This window comes from Pituophis catenifer, unplaced genomic scaffold, assembly GCF_029215685.1.
Source record: "Pituophis catenifer annectens isolate HBS135680 unplaced genomic scaffold, rPitCat1.0.hap2 SCAF_4, whole genome shotgun sequence".
NCBI classification, from domain to species: domain Eukaryota; kingdom Metazoa; phylum Chordata; class Lepidosauria; order Squamata; family Colubridae; genus Pituophis; species Pituophis catenifer.
In genome coordinates, this window is record NW_027256884.1 from 37,822,376 (window position 1) to 37,844,220 (window position 21,845).

The following is a 21,845-nucleotide window of genomic DNA, read 5'->3' on the forward strand; positions in this document are numbered from 1 at the left end:
TATTTTTTTTAAAAAAGCTTGCAGGGAAGACTGAATTATCTATTTAAAATGTTAATGTAAGAGAAACCAATAGCTTCTTTTTAAGTGCACTTCACATGCTTTTGTTTATAGACCCAACATTCCGATTTCTTCCATATTCCTATATTCTAAAGTTGTTTGGCTGAAATGCACTTTTCCCAGTAAATATTTCCTTAAAAAGAAAAAAGGTGAAATTAACTATGCTCACATTTCTATATGGCTAGAAATCTTGCTAATTAAAAACCCGGTATGCTACAAGACAAGACATGTGAAAGACAACATATATAATGAAATGACTTTTTGTTTTTGTTTAATTGTTGTGCTGTGGCTAAAAGTAAAGGTCTGAAGGCTGTAATTTAACATTCCAAGTTCTCCCTTCCATCTTTATTGATTCTAATGCTTTTCCACAAATGTCTTTGGGGGCTAGAACAGCAGTCATTGCATCACACCATTTTGTTTTCCAAGACTTCAAGTTTCAAAAGCAAAACTGTTCAAAAAGTACAGTTCCCGATTTTGATTTGATAACTGGGACAAAAATGTAGCACATACTTAAAGGTTACACAATCTACAAATGATGGCAATATTTTCCTTGGGAGAGTACAGTTTTGTTTTCTTGTAAATACTCAAAAAGGCTCAACTTCAAGCAGTAATAAAACACAAGCAAAAGTGATTTAACCCTTTAAAATAAATATTCAGGAAAACCTCTCTGTACATACAAGTGAAAGAATATGTAACACTTTCACGCTAAAAGAAAATAATTTGTTCATAGAAGCAGCTGAAATCTGCTGTTCCAGCCCAGAGTCCCCAAGTGAAGAAGGGAGGCCCAAATACAGGTGACTACGGTAGCTTGCTTGCTATAGCTTATGGCCTTTTGTGGGTTTTCTCTTATTGATTTTTTGGACAGGGACACATTGCCACCAATCGTTTTATCCCTTTTATTTAATTCATTACAGCATGCCAAATCCTTTGGCATATGTGATGGCCTTCAACAATCTCTCCTTAAGTTTCTCTTTGCTGGAATATTCCGGAAGCAAGAGGACATTAAAGCATGTATGAGATGTAGGTAACCTGGAGAAAGAAAAGAACCGAGTCTCAGAATTGTCTTGAAATATAAACAGTTCTATTAGCTTAGCATAAGAAATATTGACATGAGCTTGTTAAAGAAATGTAAGCAGTTATACCTATCTATGACCGGATCGAGACTTCGTTCTTGAAAGATATATTTTATGTTTATGTTTGAAAAAATAAAAAAAAAGATTAAAAAAAAAGAAAAAGAAATACTGATATTTTATCCATGTTTTATTTTTCACTTTTTAAAGAATTAGGTTATTCAAAAGCTGTTATGGGTGAGTTTATGTAACCCTCATTTAGGATAAAGTTGAAAACCTATTGCTTAAGTACATTTTCTACCTATTTCTGAATTTTAAAGACTTTACCTTTCGGTGTCAGGGCCATTTTTGGCTATAATCATCTTTAGTTTTCCAAGTCCTCCTACTGGTGCCCTGTCTGTCCCTGTTGTAAACTGGAGGAAGAGTCTTTTTTGCTCATCTGTAAATGAATGGACTATTTCCCAAAATTCCCTGCAGAAGTGAAAATTAAACAGAAAAAGAAACTATGCAGTGCAAATAATACAAATGAATGCTTAGAGATAATCTGCATAAAACTTGCCTTTTGACATTTGCTTCAGAAATAGCCAATACAAGATTATAATCATCCCAAAGGTGCTTTTTCAAGAGGCAATTGGACTTTCTGGTTTTTCTTTGAAGACATTTTTGCTTCTCATCCAAGAAGCTTCTTCAGCTCTGACTGGATGGTGGGGAATGGAAGGATTTATACTCCTTGCAACAGTCTAACATGCTCATACTCATTTGACCAGCTGTCTGCAAGGAGTATAAATCCTTCCATTCCTCCCCATCCAGCCAGAGCTGAAGAAGCTTCTTGGATGAGAAATGAAATGTCTTCAAAGAAAAACCAGAAAGTCCAGCTGGACCTTGAGAAGGCACCTTTGGGACAACCATGATTTGGATGACCGAGAATCTCCATAGGCACAAGATTATAATATAAAATATAACTTTCTGTCTCATTAAAGACATAATCTCTAAGATAATTTATACAGAAGGAAATCTGGTTACATCAGTCCAGCTAAAATATGTGGAGTGCAGAAAGCTCAGCATAGATTTATTTTCTTTTTAGGAATAATTGATTGGGGTATTTCAAAATTATATGAAAGTGACTGTCAAAATTTAAATCTTTCTATGTATGGTGACTACAATAGGTCAATTATGATGCCTGCATAAACAGAGTATCTCATATATCCACATGGATCTTACTATGACCAGATTCCATCTTTAATACTGGTGACTTTCTAATTACCCTCTTTTGAGGGATGCAAATAGCTCGCTTTCACCAATACAATAAAACTCTCAAGTTACTCAGCTGAGAGTAAGAAAGCTTTACTCACTGTTAGAAAAGAGATTTCTAATGTCTCCCTTATACAGTCCAAACATGTTGAAATGCTAGTAAGCAAACACTGATAGCTGGTAGAAAATACAGGAATGGTGAGACAACTTGGTTTTGTCCTCTTTTTTGGAAAAGCCCAAGAGCCAACACAACTAACTTTATCAGCCACTCAAGGCAGTTATGAAATATAAGTTATTTATATACGATACCTAAAATAATAAATTTTAAGGCGTAAAGAGACTGATTGTGACTCCAATATATACATAGAGAGTTAACTGATGCTTTATAGCAGTGGTGAAATGCAATTTTTTTTTGCTACCAGTTCTGTGGGCGTGGCTTGGTGGGGGGGGTCATGTGACTGGGTGAGCGTGGTCAACTTTTTTTTCTTTTTTTTCTTTTTAAAGCATTTTTTACTACCTATTCGCCTGAACCGGTAGTAAAAAAATGCTTTTAAAAAGTAAAGAAAAAGGTTCTGACGATTGCATGGCACAGCTGTGATCATCAAAACCTTTTTTTAAAAAAGCTTTTTAAAGCATTTTTTTACTACCGGTTCGCCGCAACCGATAGTTTTTATCGCTATTGGTTCACCCGAACCGGAGCGAACCGGTAGCATTTCACCGCTTTATAGGATCTGGCAGTTTGAAAAACAGGAAATGGAGATCACTCCAATTTTTACTACTTTTATTTTAACAACCATGCCCATCACTTGAAATGTCTTGTCTGAGAGTCTAGCTAAAGATTGAACACTTTCAAGTTTTCCCCTTTCTTTTATAATTGTGAGACTTGTATCATATTTGGCTATTCTCCTTGTTTGGAGATATAAGTACCACTTTCTGTAACTATACAAAGAAAAGCTTATTCCCCATACCTAATTATAAGAGAATCTCTGGTGTAGCCACCATCATATTCTGTGGTTTCTTCTAGAGCTTGGAAGTCTAGATTCTGTAAATAGAATATACTGTATCACCATTATACAATTTAGCACCAACAGCAAAATCAATATTTTTTTTCCCATTCAATTAAAATGCCTTACCCTACTTCCGCAAATAAGCAATTCAATCTCCTCAGGTCTAAATAAATATTTTAGGGGAGATTCGTTGGTTACCATGTGGAATCCTCTTCGAAAGGCCTTAAATTGTTTTTCCACTGATTTGTTCAGAATGTAGTCAGAATACAGATTAACAAATTCCTGTTTAATAAAAAAAGCAGACACACCAAGCTTCTTTACTAAGTCAGGTATGAGCCTTTGTCTCAAATAAAGCTAACTATGCTCTTCCCACCATCCTCTCAAAAACTAGATATGAACTTCCTCTTGTTTAGTAGCCCTAAGACTTACACATCTATAAGATTTTACGGATTCTTCAAACTATTTCATAAACAAGTATTTCATGTTTTCTTTATTTACCATTCACCCTTACAAAGCTAAAATCTAATGAAGTTATTAGAATTTTTCTTAAGATAAGTTGCTAGTGAACAGTGGCTTTTGATTCCTTAACAAAGGAGTCCCTATCTAACACAAGATATATTTTTATTCAGAGTAGCCTCTTCACTTCACATGCTATGATTGTCAATTAACTGAACTTAATTAGTAACTAAAAATGAAAGTTACTGATGTGCTTTCCTGACTTGCTTTTACATTATTTGTCATTCTTTTATTTTACTCTTAAATTAAAATTAAAATTAAAAAATATTACTTTAAAAAAAAACAGAAATCCTTATTTTACATCAAAGCACAGGGTGCACTCATGGTTCTTTTCCTTATATACTATTCTTCTGATGATAAAGAATATATGTAGCTCAGGGCTGAAGGTTTGGGTCGCTAGGATTCTCTGGGCTTAGTTTCTCATTGGCACTTGTTTCATTACACCCCTGTTTCCATAACATCTTCAGGACTAAAGATGGATTTAAGTAGGTAATGAAATATCTGTATATGAAAATCTAAGCTTAGAACACATAACCATTACCATTTCCCCTCAATTTAGTGCATTCTAGGTAATAGTTAGGAATTCTGAAAGTTGTAATCTCAATGCTTGTTTGGAAGCCAAATGGATATATATCATGAATACCAAGATGCATCAGAAATGCAGTTAGAAACATCAGAGAAATTCAGCTTCTAGTCAGGCACAAACTTCACTTATCTGAAGTAAAATTCTAGCTCTTATGAAGCTCTAGTTGAAAGCTTATGACAATACTTGGAATGGTTAAAAAAAGTTTGGGAGCAGATTTTAGCGCTCCATATACTTTTGGTCCCTACTGTGGCATGGGTCATTGTAGTATTCAAAACAATGCAAATCATATAAGCAAAGATCCTGAAAAAAATAAATTTGCATAATACAAACAGGATGCAGAATGTATTTACTCAATATGCTATCTTTGCAGTTTTAGAATACCACTTACTTAGATAATCACTGTATAATTGGTGGCAGCCATATTATATTACCTTTCTGTTTTCATTTGTAATAGGGATTTTGTCTCCATTTTCCTTTAAATCATGCATCATTGGATTACCAAAGAGATCTGTATGAGATATCTGGAAGGTTATCATCATATCGTCTTCCACACTTCCCTCATACTGCAACAAGTCTCTTAAGCTCTGGTAGAGAACCTAAAACAGTAAATATATTTCATGAAGCCTTAAAAAGCACTTACAAGAAGCCTGATGCATAGAAGGTGTACAAACATTAAGAACCAAGCTAGATGTAGGCATCTACTTATAACAGTCATTTGAATATTAAAAGTAACTGTTGGAGATTGAGAATTTGATGAGAGAAGAAGGAAGTGCCTTAATTTGTTTCTTTCCCCAAGGGATGCCTTGTTTTAATGAAGCTACTCTTTAAAAGCTGTTTTTTTTCATATCCTGGGAAAATACTTCTTTCAATAGCTGGAAAAAAGATGGCAAGCCACAAAATTTAAATCACTCATCACCAATCCTCTAATCAGATACACCGTTTTTCCTCATTTAAAAACCTATGCAATATTGGGAGCATACTGATAACTTAATCACAACTAATTATGCTTCAGAAGCTAATGAACCTGGGAGCTGTCCCCTCCTCAAAATGTGGCTTCGCTATCTCATACTCCGCTAGCCTGTTTCACCTGGAACAAGCTAGTGTGCAATGTTAAGATTACACAGCCATTTAAAAAGAAATAACAAAGAACCTTTGTTAATTAAGGCATCCTGAGGAAAAGCCACATTATACATTTCTTAGCCACATCACTGCCGGTCATGGCAGTGTTTTTATAAATTAAGCCTGTAAATGCTGAATTCTGTTTCGGACAAATAACAGTGTGTGGTCATCTTTTTCAAGGTTAGCAGAGAGTTCTACAGTATATTTATTAGATGTGTACAAATCTTATTTGATACTAACATTCTTAAACTCCACATTAGCAGTCATATGATTGATAGCCTGTATAAATGCAGTGCCAGAAACAATCTCAGCAAATTATTATTACTTCTCTATGAAATTCTGAGACAATATTGATCCTCATTTCACACATTTTTTTTAATTAAAAAGAAGAGATGTTAACACACCCATACAAAGGTAAACATTCAGAATATACTATAGTGTCACCAGGTTTAAAATATAACAACACTGAAGTGCGAACTTCCAAACAGTAGGAAAACTTTTACTTACAGGATGAGAGTCTGCCAGATCACGAAAAGTTCCTTTTTTGCCCATTAATTTCCTGTAGACAACCATTGGAAAATGGACATCCAGAATGCAATTATTGTAAATAGCCAGGCCCAATACAATCCCAATCAGTGTAAACTGTCCCTCAGTTTCAAAAGAGGATGGGTTAAACCAAAACAATTTTGTGGACTCATCGTAAGTGAACATTCCTATAAAAAAAAAAGTTACAGGATTTCAGATTTAATGAGAACAGTTCAATAACCAGCCAATTTCTGATTATGAATTTTTCACTTTTAAATTCCATGTGTTATTTAGTCACTTTAATTCACAATATACTGTTCAGCACATTGAATAGACATCTGCACTTTATACGAAAGCCCAAAATGATAACGCCACTATTGTTCCCTAATATTCATTTTAAATGAATAGAACTTAAAAAACTGAGCATTGAGAGAAAACAGCCAAGAGTTCAGGCTTTTATCAAGTGTAACAAATGACTTTTGTATGTATCTTTAACATTATAGAGATTCAGGAAAAAGATATAGTACACACGTTCCAAACTTTTGTATATGTATACAAAGCACAATGGAAGAGAGCATGATATAAAACTCCTTATTAAAAACCTATGTCAAAAACAACTTGCACACTTTTTCTAACATTTCAGGGAAACATTAAACTGTAACTATCTTTGAATGTGCAAGATATTTCTGCTGAAAGAGACATTTTATGTGCATTTTTACAGGCAAAAATCACATGTATCTTTTTTAGAAGGATGTTATGTAATTTTACTGAAGTAGATTTTTTTAAAAAAATCTCAACAAAACCCAATCATCACTGAGTGAATAGAAAGCAAACTTTTCTGAGATAAGAAAATGAATAATTTCCATCTTCTGTATTAAATAGATTTAATGCAAAAGCATTCAATCACAGCAGGAATCAACAATCAATTTAGGTAAAATCAGGACCATGTGATTTCACACAGTACGTGTTTGTATTAATATAAATATTTAAACATCTAAACAAATTAATAGTGGCTGCAAACTCATAAAATCATATAAAAACTTAAAGGTATTTCAATAATTTGGGTATTGCATGAAACTATATCAATTTCATTTTTATTTGAAGTCAGCAGATTCCACCCAATGATGTCATAGGTAAATGCTTTATTTATTTGGTAGATTTTTATCTCATTTTCCTGCCCGAAATCAGCTCAAAGTAGCTTACAAGGAGATCTTTATTCACTTTTTCCTCAGAACAGCAAGACTGGGCTGGTGAGTGTGGCCCTCAACCAGCAAATGTCTTATGAGAGGGGATGGACTTCTGGTTGGGTATCCTCAATCTTGGCACAATACTTTAATCACAGAACATGCAGTGAGAAAATGGTGGAGTGCAATTAACCACACACTAACCATGAAAATTACTTACTTACCAATATCGGGATTGAAGATTTCTTCTACAACTAGTTGAAAAAATTCTTTGGAAACTCCTCCTTCATCAACCCCTTGTTCTCCTTCAAATTCTACATACAACTGCTTTTTCAAATCAGCTGGATTTTCCATTGCAATCATTTCTAACTACAGGGTGAGAAATAAAATAATCTTTGAGTAAGTGCATATCATTGGACAGGAATGTAATTTTAAAATCATCGAATGACACAATGCCAAAGCTTCAAAAACATCTTTTTAAAGTACATACTGAAAACACTGCGACTTCATTTTGGGGAATAGCTACAATGGGTTTTTATAATATAATTTTACTCTGCTAGAGAATAGGGTCATAATGAATTTACAAGGGAAGGAATATACAAGGAATCTGTTTTTGGCTTACCTTGTCGAGAAGCATGCAATTAAATTAACTGGGTTGAAACTCAAGGGTTAGAAGCATGGTAGAAATACACCACATGGGTGACATTTCAGTGAGATAGGTGTGGAAAAAGGACATATAAAATAGTAACTTGCTTTATAAACTGTTTATCAGATTACTGCCAAAGAGTGAGAATCAAATTGTGGTATCACTATTTTCACTAATCTTCATTCTGGGTTAGCTTTCAAAAGACTGCATCTTCTGTCAGCTGCGACTAACTTTCCTTAAAGAGAGGCCTAGCATTGCAGTCTTCTGTACTTTTCCACTGTCCCCACTCAAAGGGGGGGGGGGGGGAGAGAGAGAGAGAGAGAGAGAGAGAGAGAGAGAGAGAGAGAGAGAGAGAGAGAGAGAGAGAGAGAGAGAGAGAGAGAGAGAGAGAGAGAGCTTTCTGCATCCAGTACCACCATGAAAGTCTCCACTGTACAGAATGACATTTTCAGGAAAGTGCAGGTAATATTTTCTTAAACATTGTCCCATTTTATGATTTTTTTTTGCCACAGTTGGTAAGTGAATCGCTGCACTTGGTAAATTAGTAACCCAGTTGTTAAGCGAATCTGGCTTCCCCATTTTGATTGTCAGAAGGTTGCAAAAAGTGATCACATGACCTTGGGGCACAGCAATGGTCATAAATATGAACCACTTGCCAGTCATCTGAATTTTGGTCACATGATCATGGGGATGCTGCAAAGGTCGTAACTGTGAAAAACAGTCATTAAGTCACATTTTTCAATGCTGTTGTAACTTTGAATGGTCACTAAATGAAGTGTTGTAAGTTGAGGACTACCTATATGCTGCAAGAAACTCAATGAATTTCAGGATATACCCAATTAGTCTGAAGCATCTGGGATCAATCATATATTAAAATATCAACAAGCAAATACTTTTGTTTTGCATATTCTACTATTGGTGTCTTTCTCCTTTTCCATGAATGCACCATTTAAAAGGAATGTAAAGTTTTCCCTGGGAAAAGGAATTCTCTTGAGAATCTTGATTTCAACATATTCTAATCACTAATGGCTAGGTATGACTTGGATGTGGATCAACATAATATGTGACAATAAACAATTTAGCCTAAGTTAAGGTTAAACAAACAATTGCTTAACAAAGTAGCAGCACTTTATGTTTTAACCTATTCAGTCCATATTTTCAGAAAAATAACTGTATTACTGGATTGCAAAATGGAAAAAATGTTTTTTTAAAAAATATATAAGAATTAATTAACAAATGAAAATCAGCTAAGTCAAATAGCATGTACTTAAACAATTAAAATTTAAGGAGTCCATCAGAGCTAATAACTGGCAATATTCATGATTTAACAAAACTGTACCACTTGCTCAAAATAAAAAAGGCAATAACTGAAAAAAACACTAAAAAAAAGGCAATAACTTCCTGAACTGAAAAGCACATTTTCCAAAAAATCTGCTTTTCAGATCCATATTAAAACAAAGATGGTAGTGATTTCCTTTTTTACTCTTGTATCGTTTTCCATGGATACATCAATATGATGAGGTTATCATGATGTTAACCCATAGCTACTATTGTATATATTCCAAACTTATCTTTCAAAAAAATGTATGTAGTGCAATTATTTCATCTTTGTAAAGTCAAGTTCAAAATGCTTACACTTTGTTTGAATAATTATATTTGGAATGAAAACTGAAACAAAATACTGTAGAAATGTTCATAGCTAATTGCTTTGGTCTTGGTCAAAGACAAGCTATCAACTATTTTTTTCGGTTAAATTTGAACCAAGCAGAATATGGAATGATTTTCATTCTACTGCACCAAACTTTTTGTCTTTGGTCAGAAACTCTATCTAGTGTGTAAATAAGTTTTTAGGATACATATCATTTTGAATATGTCCAGAAGACCCCAAAGAATATCAACAAAACATTAAGGCTCCTAATTTTTTTAAAAAACAGCAATATATGTTTTATATATCAAGCCACTTACCCGAACAAGAGCATCATCTATGATGTGATCACGTCTGACTTTGAGTCGCAAATATGGGTTTAACTGCTGGCCTTGAACTAAACTGTAAAGGACAGTTATACGACGTTCACTGTACATACGGATTCTGTTGTCATAATACAATCCCAGGTTCTTGGTAACGGCATTCAGTATAAAGGGGCATGTCATAAAGGAGAATTTATTTTCTGTTTCTACCTTGAAAAATGTATAATCTTTGTCCATTTCTAGAACATCATTCAGTGGTTCATTGATAAACTCTTCGAAGGGGATAAGTGGCTTTCGGCAATCTATAGTTTTTACGCCAAGTTCAGTTTCCAGAGGGTCTACCCGAGGTCCTTTTTTATTTCTTCTTTCCTCACCCAGGAGTTCTTGTAGAGTTAATTCACTAGATTCTGGGATAGGCTCTTCATCCTCCTCTTCATTATGATCTGTGTCTATATCTCCTCCTACTACATTTGCATAGTAAACCATTTTTAAGCACTTTGAAGCAGCAACAATAGCATCATCATCATTCACTAAGTTACGACTATTGAATTCATTGCTTATGACTTTGTAGGTTATAAGCTGCTGAAAAGTTTCCATCATTCGTCGAATCTGGTCTGCGCTGTACTTTGACCACAGTCTGACCAATTTTGCTTGAGCTGCAAGGGGTAGCTTACTCATTGCTTTGCAAAACAACGGTAGTGCCATTTCCAGGTACTCAGGACTATGAAGATTGCCATTTTCCATAACAATAATAAACAAGTTGAGATAGTTAGGATCTCGAGAGTACACATTATGATAAGTCAAGTCACATTCAACATTGGGTGACAAGTACACAAGTGCATTTAAAAAGGCAGTTTCTATCTTTTCATTAGAAAGTAATCTATTGTAGACCCGTCTGATTGCATCGATATCTACAGATACTTCATCTGGGCCTAATTTTTGTAGGTTGTTATCCCCCTGTGTACTGTCACCCATTCTTGATGACGACGAGGATGATGATGATGGTGCAACTAAATCTTCTTCCATGGCAGAAGAACATGCAGCCTTTTCTTTTTCATCTTCATCTTTATCTTCATCTTTTCCTTGTAAAGACTTCAATTCTTCCTTAGTATGCTGCTTGGCTTTTCGAAAACTCTGTACCAAGGCCTCAGCACTAGAAAATACTCTCCCAACGACACGGATTAAGGGAGAATAGTCTTCTTTTTCTCTACATAGTTCAAGAATTTCATATACTTTTTCTTCTGTTAAAAAAGTCACATCTAGATATTTAAAAACAAAAACAAAAATATTCTTGAAGTCAAGTTAAATACATTTACATAGAAGGCATTAAAAGAATGACTATTTACAACCTTCAGCAGTAATTAAGTTTCTGCAATCAGAACACACAACTTAGAGTTTCCTACTTACAGAAACTGTATACCTTACATCTGTTAATTAAGTTTCCCTTTACAAACGTTTAAAAGTATTCTGGTTCTAAATTCTGAATGGAGGAATAAATGATCCCAACCTGATATATAGATATATTTTTAAAAATTATGCCAGAATGAGAGATTGTTTTTTTTGTTAATATAAAAATCATAATCAAGTTACAGGTAATCCTTGATTTATGATTATAATTGATCTTGTAATTATGGTAATTAATTGTGATTGTAGAGTGCATTGGCATGTGACCTGACCCAACTTTAGAACTGCATCCTGACTTTCTTTGTAATCCTAGCTTCTTCAGCCTAGCGCTGCAGTTCCCCTCCTGCCTGCTGGCCAGACTTAGTCTTACACAGGATGAAATCAATCCATCAGGCTGAGCTTTTGCTCTCAAAGAAGCTGGATAAAAAAAACCCTCCATTTTTATTCAGCTTCCTTGACAGCAAAAATGCTACTTGCCAGAGAGATTCCACCTTGTTTGGGACAAGGTTTCTCCATAGGGCAGCATTTTTGGTCTCAAAGACGCTGGGTGAAAATGGACTTTCTCACCCAACTATTTTGAGAGCAAAAATGCTGACTAATGGAGGGACCCAAGCCTGTCAAGCAATGCTTTTGTTTTCAAAGAGGCAGCAAAACCAATATTTGCTGGAGACTGGAGTCTGTTAAGTAGCTTTTTTGGATTTAAGGAGGCTGGCTGAAAAAGGTTTATCCAGAAATCCAAGCAGAAATCCAATCTTGGATTTCCGGACAGATCTTTTTCAGCAAACCTCTAGGTGGCAGTGTGTTGTGACCTTCCCTGTTGACTTTCTGGGGAAGCCGCAAGAAAGATTACAAATGGTGATCACATGATCGCAGGGTGCTTGGTGACCTGTCGTAAGTGCAAACACATCACCAAGCATCCAGATCATAATTATGTGACTGCAAGACTCCTGCAGAATCCACAGATTCCAATGGAGGTTGTGAGTCCCTTTGTTCAGCGCCATTACAATGTCAAACAGTTGCTGAACGAATGATCATTGAGTGAGAACTATCTGTATTATTATATATAATCAGGATAATAAATTGCTCTGTTGTATGATACAACGCAGACTATACAAAGTTGTATCCAATGTTGCATCCTTGCTGAACATTCTGTAATGCTCACCTTTAAAGTCATCTCTTGGACCTTGCATTTCCTTCTTGTTCATTTTTCTGTCAGTGCAGGCGTTGTTGTGGGCACCTTTGGAATTATTTTCTAAGTAAGCCGAGCTTGTTCCTTTCTTGGAGGGATGAGGATCACAGAGTTTTGCATTAATCTTATAAAGGTCGAGGGCTTTAATGGCTGCTGCATTGTTATCCATACGCAGAAAACTTGGACAGGAAGCACAAAATTCATTCGTGCAGGCTTCATTTCCACAACCCTCAGTTAACTGATGGTAATAGCGTTCTATTAGATGCTTTGCAGCTGCTCGCTTCCTGTACCAAACATTCAAACAGTAAGTACATGGATTAGTATGGCTTGCATATACAACCTCATTCAATTGGTCAGCAAAGCACAGATTAGTAAAGCTCTCAAATAATCTCTCTCAGTTTAAGAGATCTAGAATTATAAGATGCATCTAGTAAATAAAATAAAATGTAATTTTATGTTTAATTCTGTATAGCTTGGCCTAGTGGTTTTTTTAAAAATTATATAGTGTTTAAGAAAGCAGTATTTCTTAGACAAAGCTTAATTAAACATTAACTTTCAATTCATTTCATTAACAAAAATCTAAGGAAGAAATCCTTAAACTAAGGCCTAAGCTCCATGACAGAAGAGTAACTGTCTTCATTGTATAGAATTTTAGTTAAAACCATGTAAAAATGAAATGAAATATCTTCTTTTTTGGAATCAGTTCATAGCAGTTTATTTCTGCAAGCTGCCTTGACTATTGAAAAGCAGATAGGCGGTACAGAAATTCGATCCATCAAACAGTGCAAGTTAAGTGCAACCACTACCCAGAAAACAACACATAACCTTGGTACAGGTAGTTGACTTAAGACCACAATTGAGCCCAAAATTTATGTTGCTAAGTGAGACAGTTGTTAAGTGAATTTTGTCTGATTTTATGACCTTTCTTGCCACAATTAAGTGAATCACTGCAGTTGTTAAGTTAGTAACAGGGTTGTTAAATGAATCTGGTTACCCCATTGACTTTGCTCGTCAGAAGGTCACAAAAGGGGATCAGGTGACCCTGCAACCATCAAAAATATCAGTCAGCTGCCAGGTGTCTGAATTTTGATCAACTGACCATGGGGTTGCTTTAACGCTCATAAGTGTGAAAAATTGTCATAAGGCACTTTACAGTGACATTGTAACTTCGGACAGTCACTAAATGAACTGTTGCAAGTTGAGGACTACCTGTATAAGTAACAGAAACTAAGGTATAAAAAAAGTCTCAGGCAGAGTCAATTCCTTTTCTGGAGTTATGATCAAGCTCAGGATAAAAATGACATATTTTGTTCCATGTTGTTTCTCCAATGTTCCATTTCCCCATAATTGGTTTACAAAAATATTCTAAGCCAGACCTAGGCATTTTACCAGCTCCAGGTCACATCTAGTCCTTTGGTTGTCCCTGTCTGGCTGACATTACATCAATTGGAAATTAAAAATAGAATATAAATAAAGTACACAATACAACTGTGTTGCTTTTACTTTGAAGGCAATTACTGTTTCCCCCAGTTTATATTTGTGGAAATAGGCACCTACATGCGTGCCTATACACCTTCACAGCCCAATTGCTTCAACTGTCTGCAACAGTTCCAGTTTCTCATGCGATCTTTTCCGATTGATGTTAGTTATGTGCTCATTCCTGTTCTAAGCCATGGAAATTTGAAGAATGCATTCACCAATAAAACAGCAGGCACAAGTTTGATTTCTGCTGTCTGTGGATGGAGCCTCTTAAAAAAAGGAGGTAAATGACAGAGAGTGTTTTAAGCACAGGTTCTGTTACTAAGAACCATCATTCTGGACTGCTGTTTTGTGGAGACCCTGGCATAAATTGAGATCACAGATGGACCTGAACATTTAGATTCATTGTTAACTATTACCTACCAAGGCAATAGTTCTTCCACCTTAATATTTCTAATTATTATACTTGGGCACTCATTAAAGTAATGTTGAGTCCAGTCTGGGGTCAGGTTAAAAGAATCTGAAGTAATCTAAAATTGCATGAAAGGTATCTCTTGGTGATCATTTACAGTATATGTGCATTATAGACTTCCTATGATGCTGAGTTGTCATGTTGTTAAATACAAGTGCACACTACACATTTACATTATAAAGAAGCCTCAAGCCAGTATGCATAATTTTACTACTGTAATGGGCTACACTGAAGTGACTCAATTATTGCTGCTTCATTACTGTAATGGAATGTAGTAAAGAGGTGGATTCCCAGAATGGAGGGAGTGCATTCCAGAGGAGTAAGAGGCAACTCAATACAAATATTGTGTATGAGAGAAAGAGGGTAGACAGTCCCTCCCTAATAGTTCATGGGGTATATTGTAGATGTGGACAGTAGAGTCTTGAGTCTGGCAAGATTTTGTCTACTGGTGTAAAAACAATAAAGAACTCAGCTTGGAAAACATCATTCTTGATTTTGGGCCTGATAAATTAGTGGACTCAAACTTGTGAATATTTGTGCAGGTTTGCATGCCAAAAAAAAACAAAAAAAATAAAAATAAAAACAAAACTCAACCTACCCACCCCACTTAGCATTTGCTGTCACTGCTTGCTATGGGGATATTAATTTTGCATAAACAAACATGATCTTGGCCAAAATGTCTGTAGGTTGGGTGAGACTTAGCAGTCAGCAACTAAAGTAAATTCCATTTACTTTAGTGGCCTAGGATGAACAATAAAGAAGTGTGTTTTACATCCCCATTATTCTCCATGGCAGAACACTGGAAAGATTTTTGACATTTGTTCTAGCAGTTTTTGTTCTAACAAAACACTTAAAAGGTTGTAGTAGAAAGTGCCAAGTATCTCTTCTGTTCTAAGTTCAAAATAAAACTTTAAAAAAGAAACTCTGTTCAAAACTTGTCTGAGATACAAGAAATTAGATCCACAATTACACAAGAAAAAAAATCTGCAAACTGCTGCAGGCAGAAAAGGGATCCCTTCTTTCCACAGCAACCCTTTTAGGCTTTCAAACATCTGCTGGAACAACATGGAGGTAACTGGGAGCTGCAAGCAGAAAGGGGAACGAACTAAAAGTGTTCTCTTTTTAGCAACTAATTATCTGAATGACAGATTCTACTGAACTAAATTCATTTCTATAAGTAGAAGGAACCTCCTGTTTGTGCAATATCTGGACTTAATCCATTATAAAGAGGTACACAGTATGTATGATAAACAAACATATTAGTACAAGGTTGTGATTTAAAATCTACTGATTCAATTATGGATGACTCTATAAAAGCAGTACATTAATTTTAATTTTATAATAATTTGCATATTTGGCAAAGAACAAGAGAATTTTTTTAAAAAAAATCAGCAGATTAAACAGTAGGAATGAGCGATGACTTAAGATGATGATTTTTGATAAAGCCGGTAATAATTTCACATGAATTTATAGGTAATTAAATGGTTTGGCCTGAATTTTACTTTGTTCTCAGAATGGATTTGTGAGCACACAAAATAGTAATATGATTGTACACAGATAAGAACATGTGACCCAAAATATGTCCAAAATGAGCTAATTTATCTCTTTAAGATTGTCTAAAAATTTAGATTTATTTATTTATTTATTCATTTGTAGCCTATCTTTATTATTTTTACTAATAACTCAAGGTGGTAAACATATATCCAACCACCTTCCTCCTCCTATTTTCTTCACAACTCTGTGAGGAAGGTTGGGCTGAGAAGCCCTGGTGGTGCAGTGGCTAGAACACAGCATTGCAGGCTAACTCTGCCCCTGTCTGAAGTTTGTTCCTGAAAGGCTCATGATTGACTCAGCTTTCTATCCTTCCAAGGCTGATAAAATGAGGACCCAGGTTGTTGGGGACAATATGCTGACTCTGTAAACCACTCAGAGTGCCGTAAAACATTATGGAGTGGTATATAAGTGCTATTGCTATATACTGAGAGACTAAGTGACTGGCCCAAAGTCACCAAACAGGCTTACAGGGCTGAGAAAGGACTGGAATTCATGGTTTCCCAATTTCTAGCCTAGTGCCTTAGCCACTAGACCAATCTGACTGTCTGACAAATCTTATCACAGTGAACTAACCTTATACCTTGTAAATGACCATAAAAACATGGTTTGATACTGTTTTATAATTGTGGCTTCTTAAAATCTCTAAATACTCACTTTGAATTTAAATTTAATTTAAAATCAAAGTAGACAAGCAGCAGACTTACACCTTTAAAAGCAATTTAAATATGCCCCAATCTTATACAATATTAATTAAGGAACATTTGATTTTAAGAGTATGACAAATGGCTGAGTACAAGGATTAATCCTCTTGTAATATACCTGATCACTTGGTACTCCCCCAAATGCATTAATGCTGCTGCTTTGTCCCAGGATAAAGATACTGGCAGGAGATGGGGGAACTGAAGCAGTAAGATAGGGATAGTAGGAGTATGCAATCTGATGCTTCTTAGATGTTTCAGACTATGCCTCCTTCAAAATCAGAATGAATAATAGAAATCACGAGAGTTTAGTCTGAAAATATCTGGTATGGGACTTAGCATCACTCATCTGCCAATTTTTCTTTAAAATGGATTGTCTATGTTATTCCCAACTCGGACAGACTTGGATGTAAAGACAACTGTTTGCTATATATCCAGATTTTTAGTACTGTATTTTACTTAAAATAACAGAGAAGTTAATATGTAACAAGATTGGTATTGAGAGACTGGGATACAAGAATAATTAAAATGCTTTGTTTTGAATAGCTTTTTTACCAGAATCAAATAACTATGGAAGGTTTTGGTGGGCTTGTCTTAGCTAGTATGTTACCTCCACAGCTTAATAGGATACTATGCAGGAGAGAAAGTTTCAAATTTGCCTATAATTAGACACATTTCTTAAATAAAACAAAAATACTATTTGAATTGATCCAATCCAACTTTCAAGAAGAAAAGAATTGTAAATCCCTTAAATAGGAGAGGTTCAAATATTTATAAAAATAATTTCTCAATATGCAAAAAACATTAATACTTTAAAATCAGTTTCATTGACTAAAGAAATATTTCAGAACAACCTCATGCAGAGCTTTTTGTCAGCTTTATACAATGAGATTTTACATGCGAGGAAATACTAAAGAAGAATATTAGGTAATTTATAGCATGCTGTAAGTTCATATGGTAAATAAAAAAGGAGAATCATCAATCTTTAAGACTGGCAAGATCTTTCACAATTTTTTTGTGGCATAGAGACTATGGATTTCCCCCAAAAAACAATGAACTAAATTGGATTTAGATCGGTTACAGTTCTTGGATAGATTTATTTATTTATACTACTTTTATGCTATCTGGCTCAATCATGACTCCTGACAGTTTACATAAAGTATAAAAATATTGAAACAGCAGAATAACATAGAACCAAAACAAAAAATGAAAATAAAATAACATAAGCAAGTAATCATCTAAGTCACATAGAATTTGGTTAGCTTTGTTTATTTTATATTCATTTTTTCTATTACAGTTGCAACTCTAAGGGCAAACAGGTACCATTTTACAATAACATTATTACAGTTAAGTTTGCTTCCAGACAGAATTCAAAGGCAAAGCTGGAATTTGAAATTTATTCAGGTAAAGAATTTGGACTGTTTCTGCAAAAAAACAGAGCAAATCTGAGGTCTTCTGTACAGGTTTTGCTAGGGGTGATTCCTCTTTTATTGTACATATGAGGTACAACTACATGTTTTTCTTTTATCTACAATGGCCTAGTCATGCTTATGAAATGTGTCTCTACGTGTGCAGGTGCCTTCAAGTCATTGACTCCTGGCAACTTCCTGGACCCTGCAGTTTTCTTGGAAAGATTTCAGAGTGGCCTGACACTGTGTCTTTCCTAGGGCTATGAGTAACTGGCCCAAGGTCATACAGCTGGCTTAGTGCCTAAGGGGGGGTGGGGGTGGGGAGGAACTAGAACTCAGTCTGCCAGTTTGTAACCCAGTATCTTAGCTACTATATTAAACTGATTTTTGTATAGCATGAATATGTTATTTGATGTTAGGATGTAAGGAGTACACTGCTTCGTATAGGTAGGATCGTGGATTGACAAGCAGCCTGTGAGATCCAAGTGCTTCTGTGGAACGGGATGAGCTCCTGTCCTTTGCTCCAGCTCCTGCAAGGGACATGAAAGGAGCCCTCAAATAGGTGTCCCCCTGGGCAAAGATGATGTCTTTTCAACCTAATCTTTTCAACCTGGAAGCGCCTTGGTGCTTCTGACACGAGTGTGATGCGATGTTAGGATATACAAAACATTTTGTGTTATGAGCCATTCCATGCACAGAATAGCTGGTTTTAGGTGATTCATGCTCCTAATGACATATGTTCCTGTGATGCCTGGTTCTGCACAGAGAATGAAGCAGATACATTTTGTTCCGGATGAGGACTGGAATGAGATTGTTTCAGAAAGAAATGCTATTGCTGGTGGTATGAGGCAGGAAATGGGGAAAAGTCAAAGCCAAGGAATATCCCATGCAGACATCAGTAATAGCAGTGGCAACAGGGAAATGAGGCTTGGGTAGCTCTAGGAAGAATCAGGTGGCAGGAGAGTTCCATGCAGACGATGCAGAAGAGGAAGGGGCAGCTGTGGTTGGGAAGCATATACCTGTCTTGCCCTGTAAAATCACTATTGTCCCTTCATATTATGTTTGGATAAAATCTGGAACAACCAGAATATCCGGCCATGAATGGTGTGAATGAGTTTTAATGTTTTTAATGTTTTTAATTTTTAAATGTTTTTTATAATGATTTTAAATGCATTGTGAGCCGCCCTGAATGTTTGGAGTGGGGCGGCATACAAATTGAATTAATAAATAAATTTGGGGATTCATTTCTGTCAAATCACAACCAACCCAAAAGGAACAGCACGCAATGGTTTTTCATTTCATACAGGCTCCTACATTTCAGCCACCTTGGAAATGCTTTACTGGATTTTATATTCCTCTCAAAGGGGCATTTTTTAGCATCAAGTTTAAGTGCAAGAATGCCTCTGGGTCCTGGGTCCCGAGGGAAAAAAAAACCATGGAGGGCAGTAGCCCAGTGCTCCATTTGCAAGTGAGTTATCTAAGCAGGCCAGAAACAGAAACAAAATGAACTCGAGATGGTAGAGAGTAATCTAAAGGCAGAAGATGAAAGCAACTTTATCAGCATGTGATCTAAAAGATGTTTAATGACTAGTAGTTATTAATATTCCAAATGGATAAATTAGCACAAAACATTGCCCTCATCTTCTTTGTACTATGAACAATTAAAATATTTATTTTGTTTCAAGAGAAATTATGATAGAGGCAATGCAAGATGAGATAAGACTATGAGACTAAAAATCAATTTAACATTATAGTTTGAATAACTAATGAAGTCAATTTTGCTTATCTGAATATCAGAAAGAAAAAAAGCAATAAAGTAACTGACAATCTAGTGTTGAAAACAAACATTTTTTTATACAGTAATTTGGGTTATGTTTGCTTCTCATCCAAGAAGCTGAAATCAGAACTGAACTGAAGAAGCTTCTTGGATGAGAAACAAAATGTTTTCCAGATAAAAAAACCAAGAGTCCACTTGCCTTTTGGAAAAGCACTTTTGGTATATGAAATGTCTTCTTTATGTAGTTTTAGGATGGAACAGCAAAAGGATGCATTCCCTTTCTAAATATTGGCAAACGTTTACCTAAGTTTAACAAAGCTTTTAGAAAGTTTGGTTTGGGAAGATGTATGTAAGTGAAATAACACGCAACAGGTTTTACAATACATGGTGCTACCACAAGTGAAAAACCTAACAAAGAAAATACCCTAAAATTTTGGAAGAACTTGTGGAAAAACAACAAAAAGCACAATGGTAATGCAAAGAGGATCAAGCAGTTGAAAACACTATAAAAGTGACTAGAATGGAAGAATGTTCACATAACAACAGAAATAGTGCAAAAACAAGCAAAGAAAGTCAAGAACTGATGTGCCCATGGTTTAGATGAGCTGCATGGATTCTACTGAAATTATTAACAAGTTTGCATGCAAGATTAGCAAGCCAGATGAATCAGATTCTGGAAACATCAAAAAGCTAACAACTGGAAGAACTTTTTTGATTCAAAAGGATGCAGAAAAGGGAAATAAATAGGCCAATAACTTGCCTGCCGGCAACATACAAATTATTTACAGGAATTATTGCAAACCAAATGTATGGATTTTGGAAAAAATAAATTGAAAAACAAGGATTTGCTGTCTGTAGAACAGAAAGGGTGCTGCAAAAATTCAAGAGGAACTAAAGACCAACCTGATTATTGATAAACTGGTTTTGAAGAATTCAAAGAAAAGACAAACAAATTTGTTTGTGGCGTGGATTGATTATAAGAAAGCATTTGATTCTCTTCCACACAACTGGATTGAAAAATGCTTAGATATTTTTGGAATTAGCAGCAACATCCAGAAATTCCTGAAGACTTCCATGAAGCTATGGCAAATTAAGTTGATGGCATGTGGAGAAGAACTTGGTTGAAATCAAACAAGGAATCTTCCAAGGTGCCTTATTGTCACCTCTGTTATTTGTACTTTCAATGGAGCCACTAACAAGCATTTTGAACAAGACAAACTGTTGCTATGAATTGGCTAAAAAGGTTTGAAATTTCCCACTTGCTCTACATAGATAATTTAAAATTCTTTGGAAAAAACAAAAGCTAAATTGAGCTCACTGCTAAAAAGCACCGATGAGTTTAGTAGAGACACTGAAATGCAATGGCATTGACAAATTGCAACGATACCCAAAGGGTTGTCTAGATATATGCAAATTTATCAGATTAATTTATTAGATCTGAATATTCTGACTTTGCAAAAAACCATCTTACTTGGAACTGCCTATATACTCAGATGTTACCTTAAGAGCTCTTAAAGGGTCCTTGGTTAGGACTTGAACTGTAAAGTTTTGAATCTGTAAAGGACTTCAACTGTAAAGTCAGAATCGAATTGAAGATTAAATCAACAACAATAGGTACCATACCAAAAAATCTTAGATGGCACTTAGAAAATATGCACATTGACAAAATTTCCTTCTGACAATTACAAAATGCTTGGGTCTGAACCTACAGTAAATTACGGTGATACATTACAACAACATTCTAAATTCTTGAGAACAGGATGTGTAGGAAGGTCAACTCCAGTTAAAGAACTGGCAGCTGTAATTTCGCATTCTTGTGCATATGATAACAATAAAGACAAAATCACCATCAGTCAATTGCAAAAGGCATCTTTACTTGGAAGAGCTTATATCTTGTCATAATACCTTTAACACTATCAGACATCTGCCTATCC

At 35.3% G+C, this 21,845-nt stretch overlaps 1 protein-coding gene across 6 annotated transcripts in view; it reads right to left on the bottom strand.

Moving 5' to 3' along the window:
• Positions 1–373: 373 nt before the first annotated feature.
• The window catches only part of UBE3A (ubiquitin protein ligase E3A), a 42,981-nt gene continuing 21,509 nt past the window's right edge, over positions 374–21,845 (bottom strand). For 5 of the 6 annotated variants that reach the window (XM_070943374.1, XM_070943376.1, XM_070943373.1 and 2 more), the window contains 9 exons: positions 12,496–12,806; positions 9,927–11,188; positions 7,540–7,684; positions 6,114–6,319; positions 4,919–5,083; positions 3,512–3,667; positions 3,347–3,420; positions 1,455–1,598; positions 374–1,086 (listed from right to left, as the gene is read on the bottom strand). In XM_070943374.1, the coding sequence (XP_070799475.1) occupies positions 966–1,086; positions 1,455–1,598; positions 3,347–3,420; positions 3,512–3,667; positions 4,919–5,083; positions 6,114–6,319; positions 7,540–7,684; positions 9,927–11,188; positions 12,496–12,806 (2,584 nt within the window). In that variant the 3' untranslated portion in view covers positions 374–965. The remainder of the gene's footprint in view (positions 1,087–1,454; positions 1,599–3,346; positions 3,421–3,511; positions 3,668–4,918; positions 5,084–6,113; positions 6,320–7,539; positions 7,685–9,926; positions 11,189–12,495; positions 12,807–21,845) is intronic. The other variant, XM_070943378.1, reaches the window with a different exon arrangement.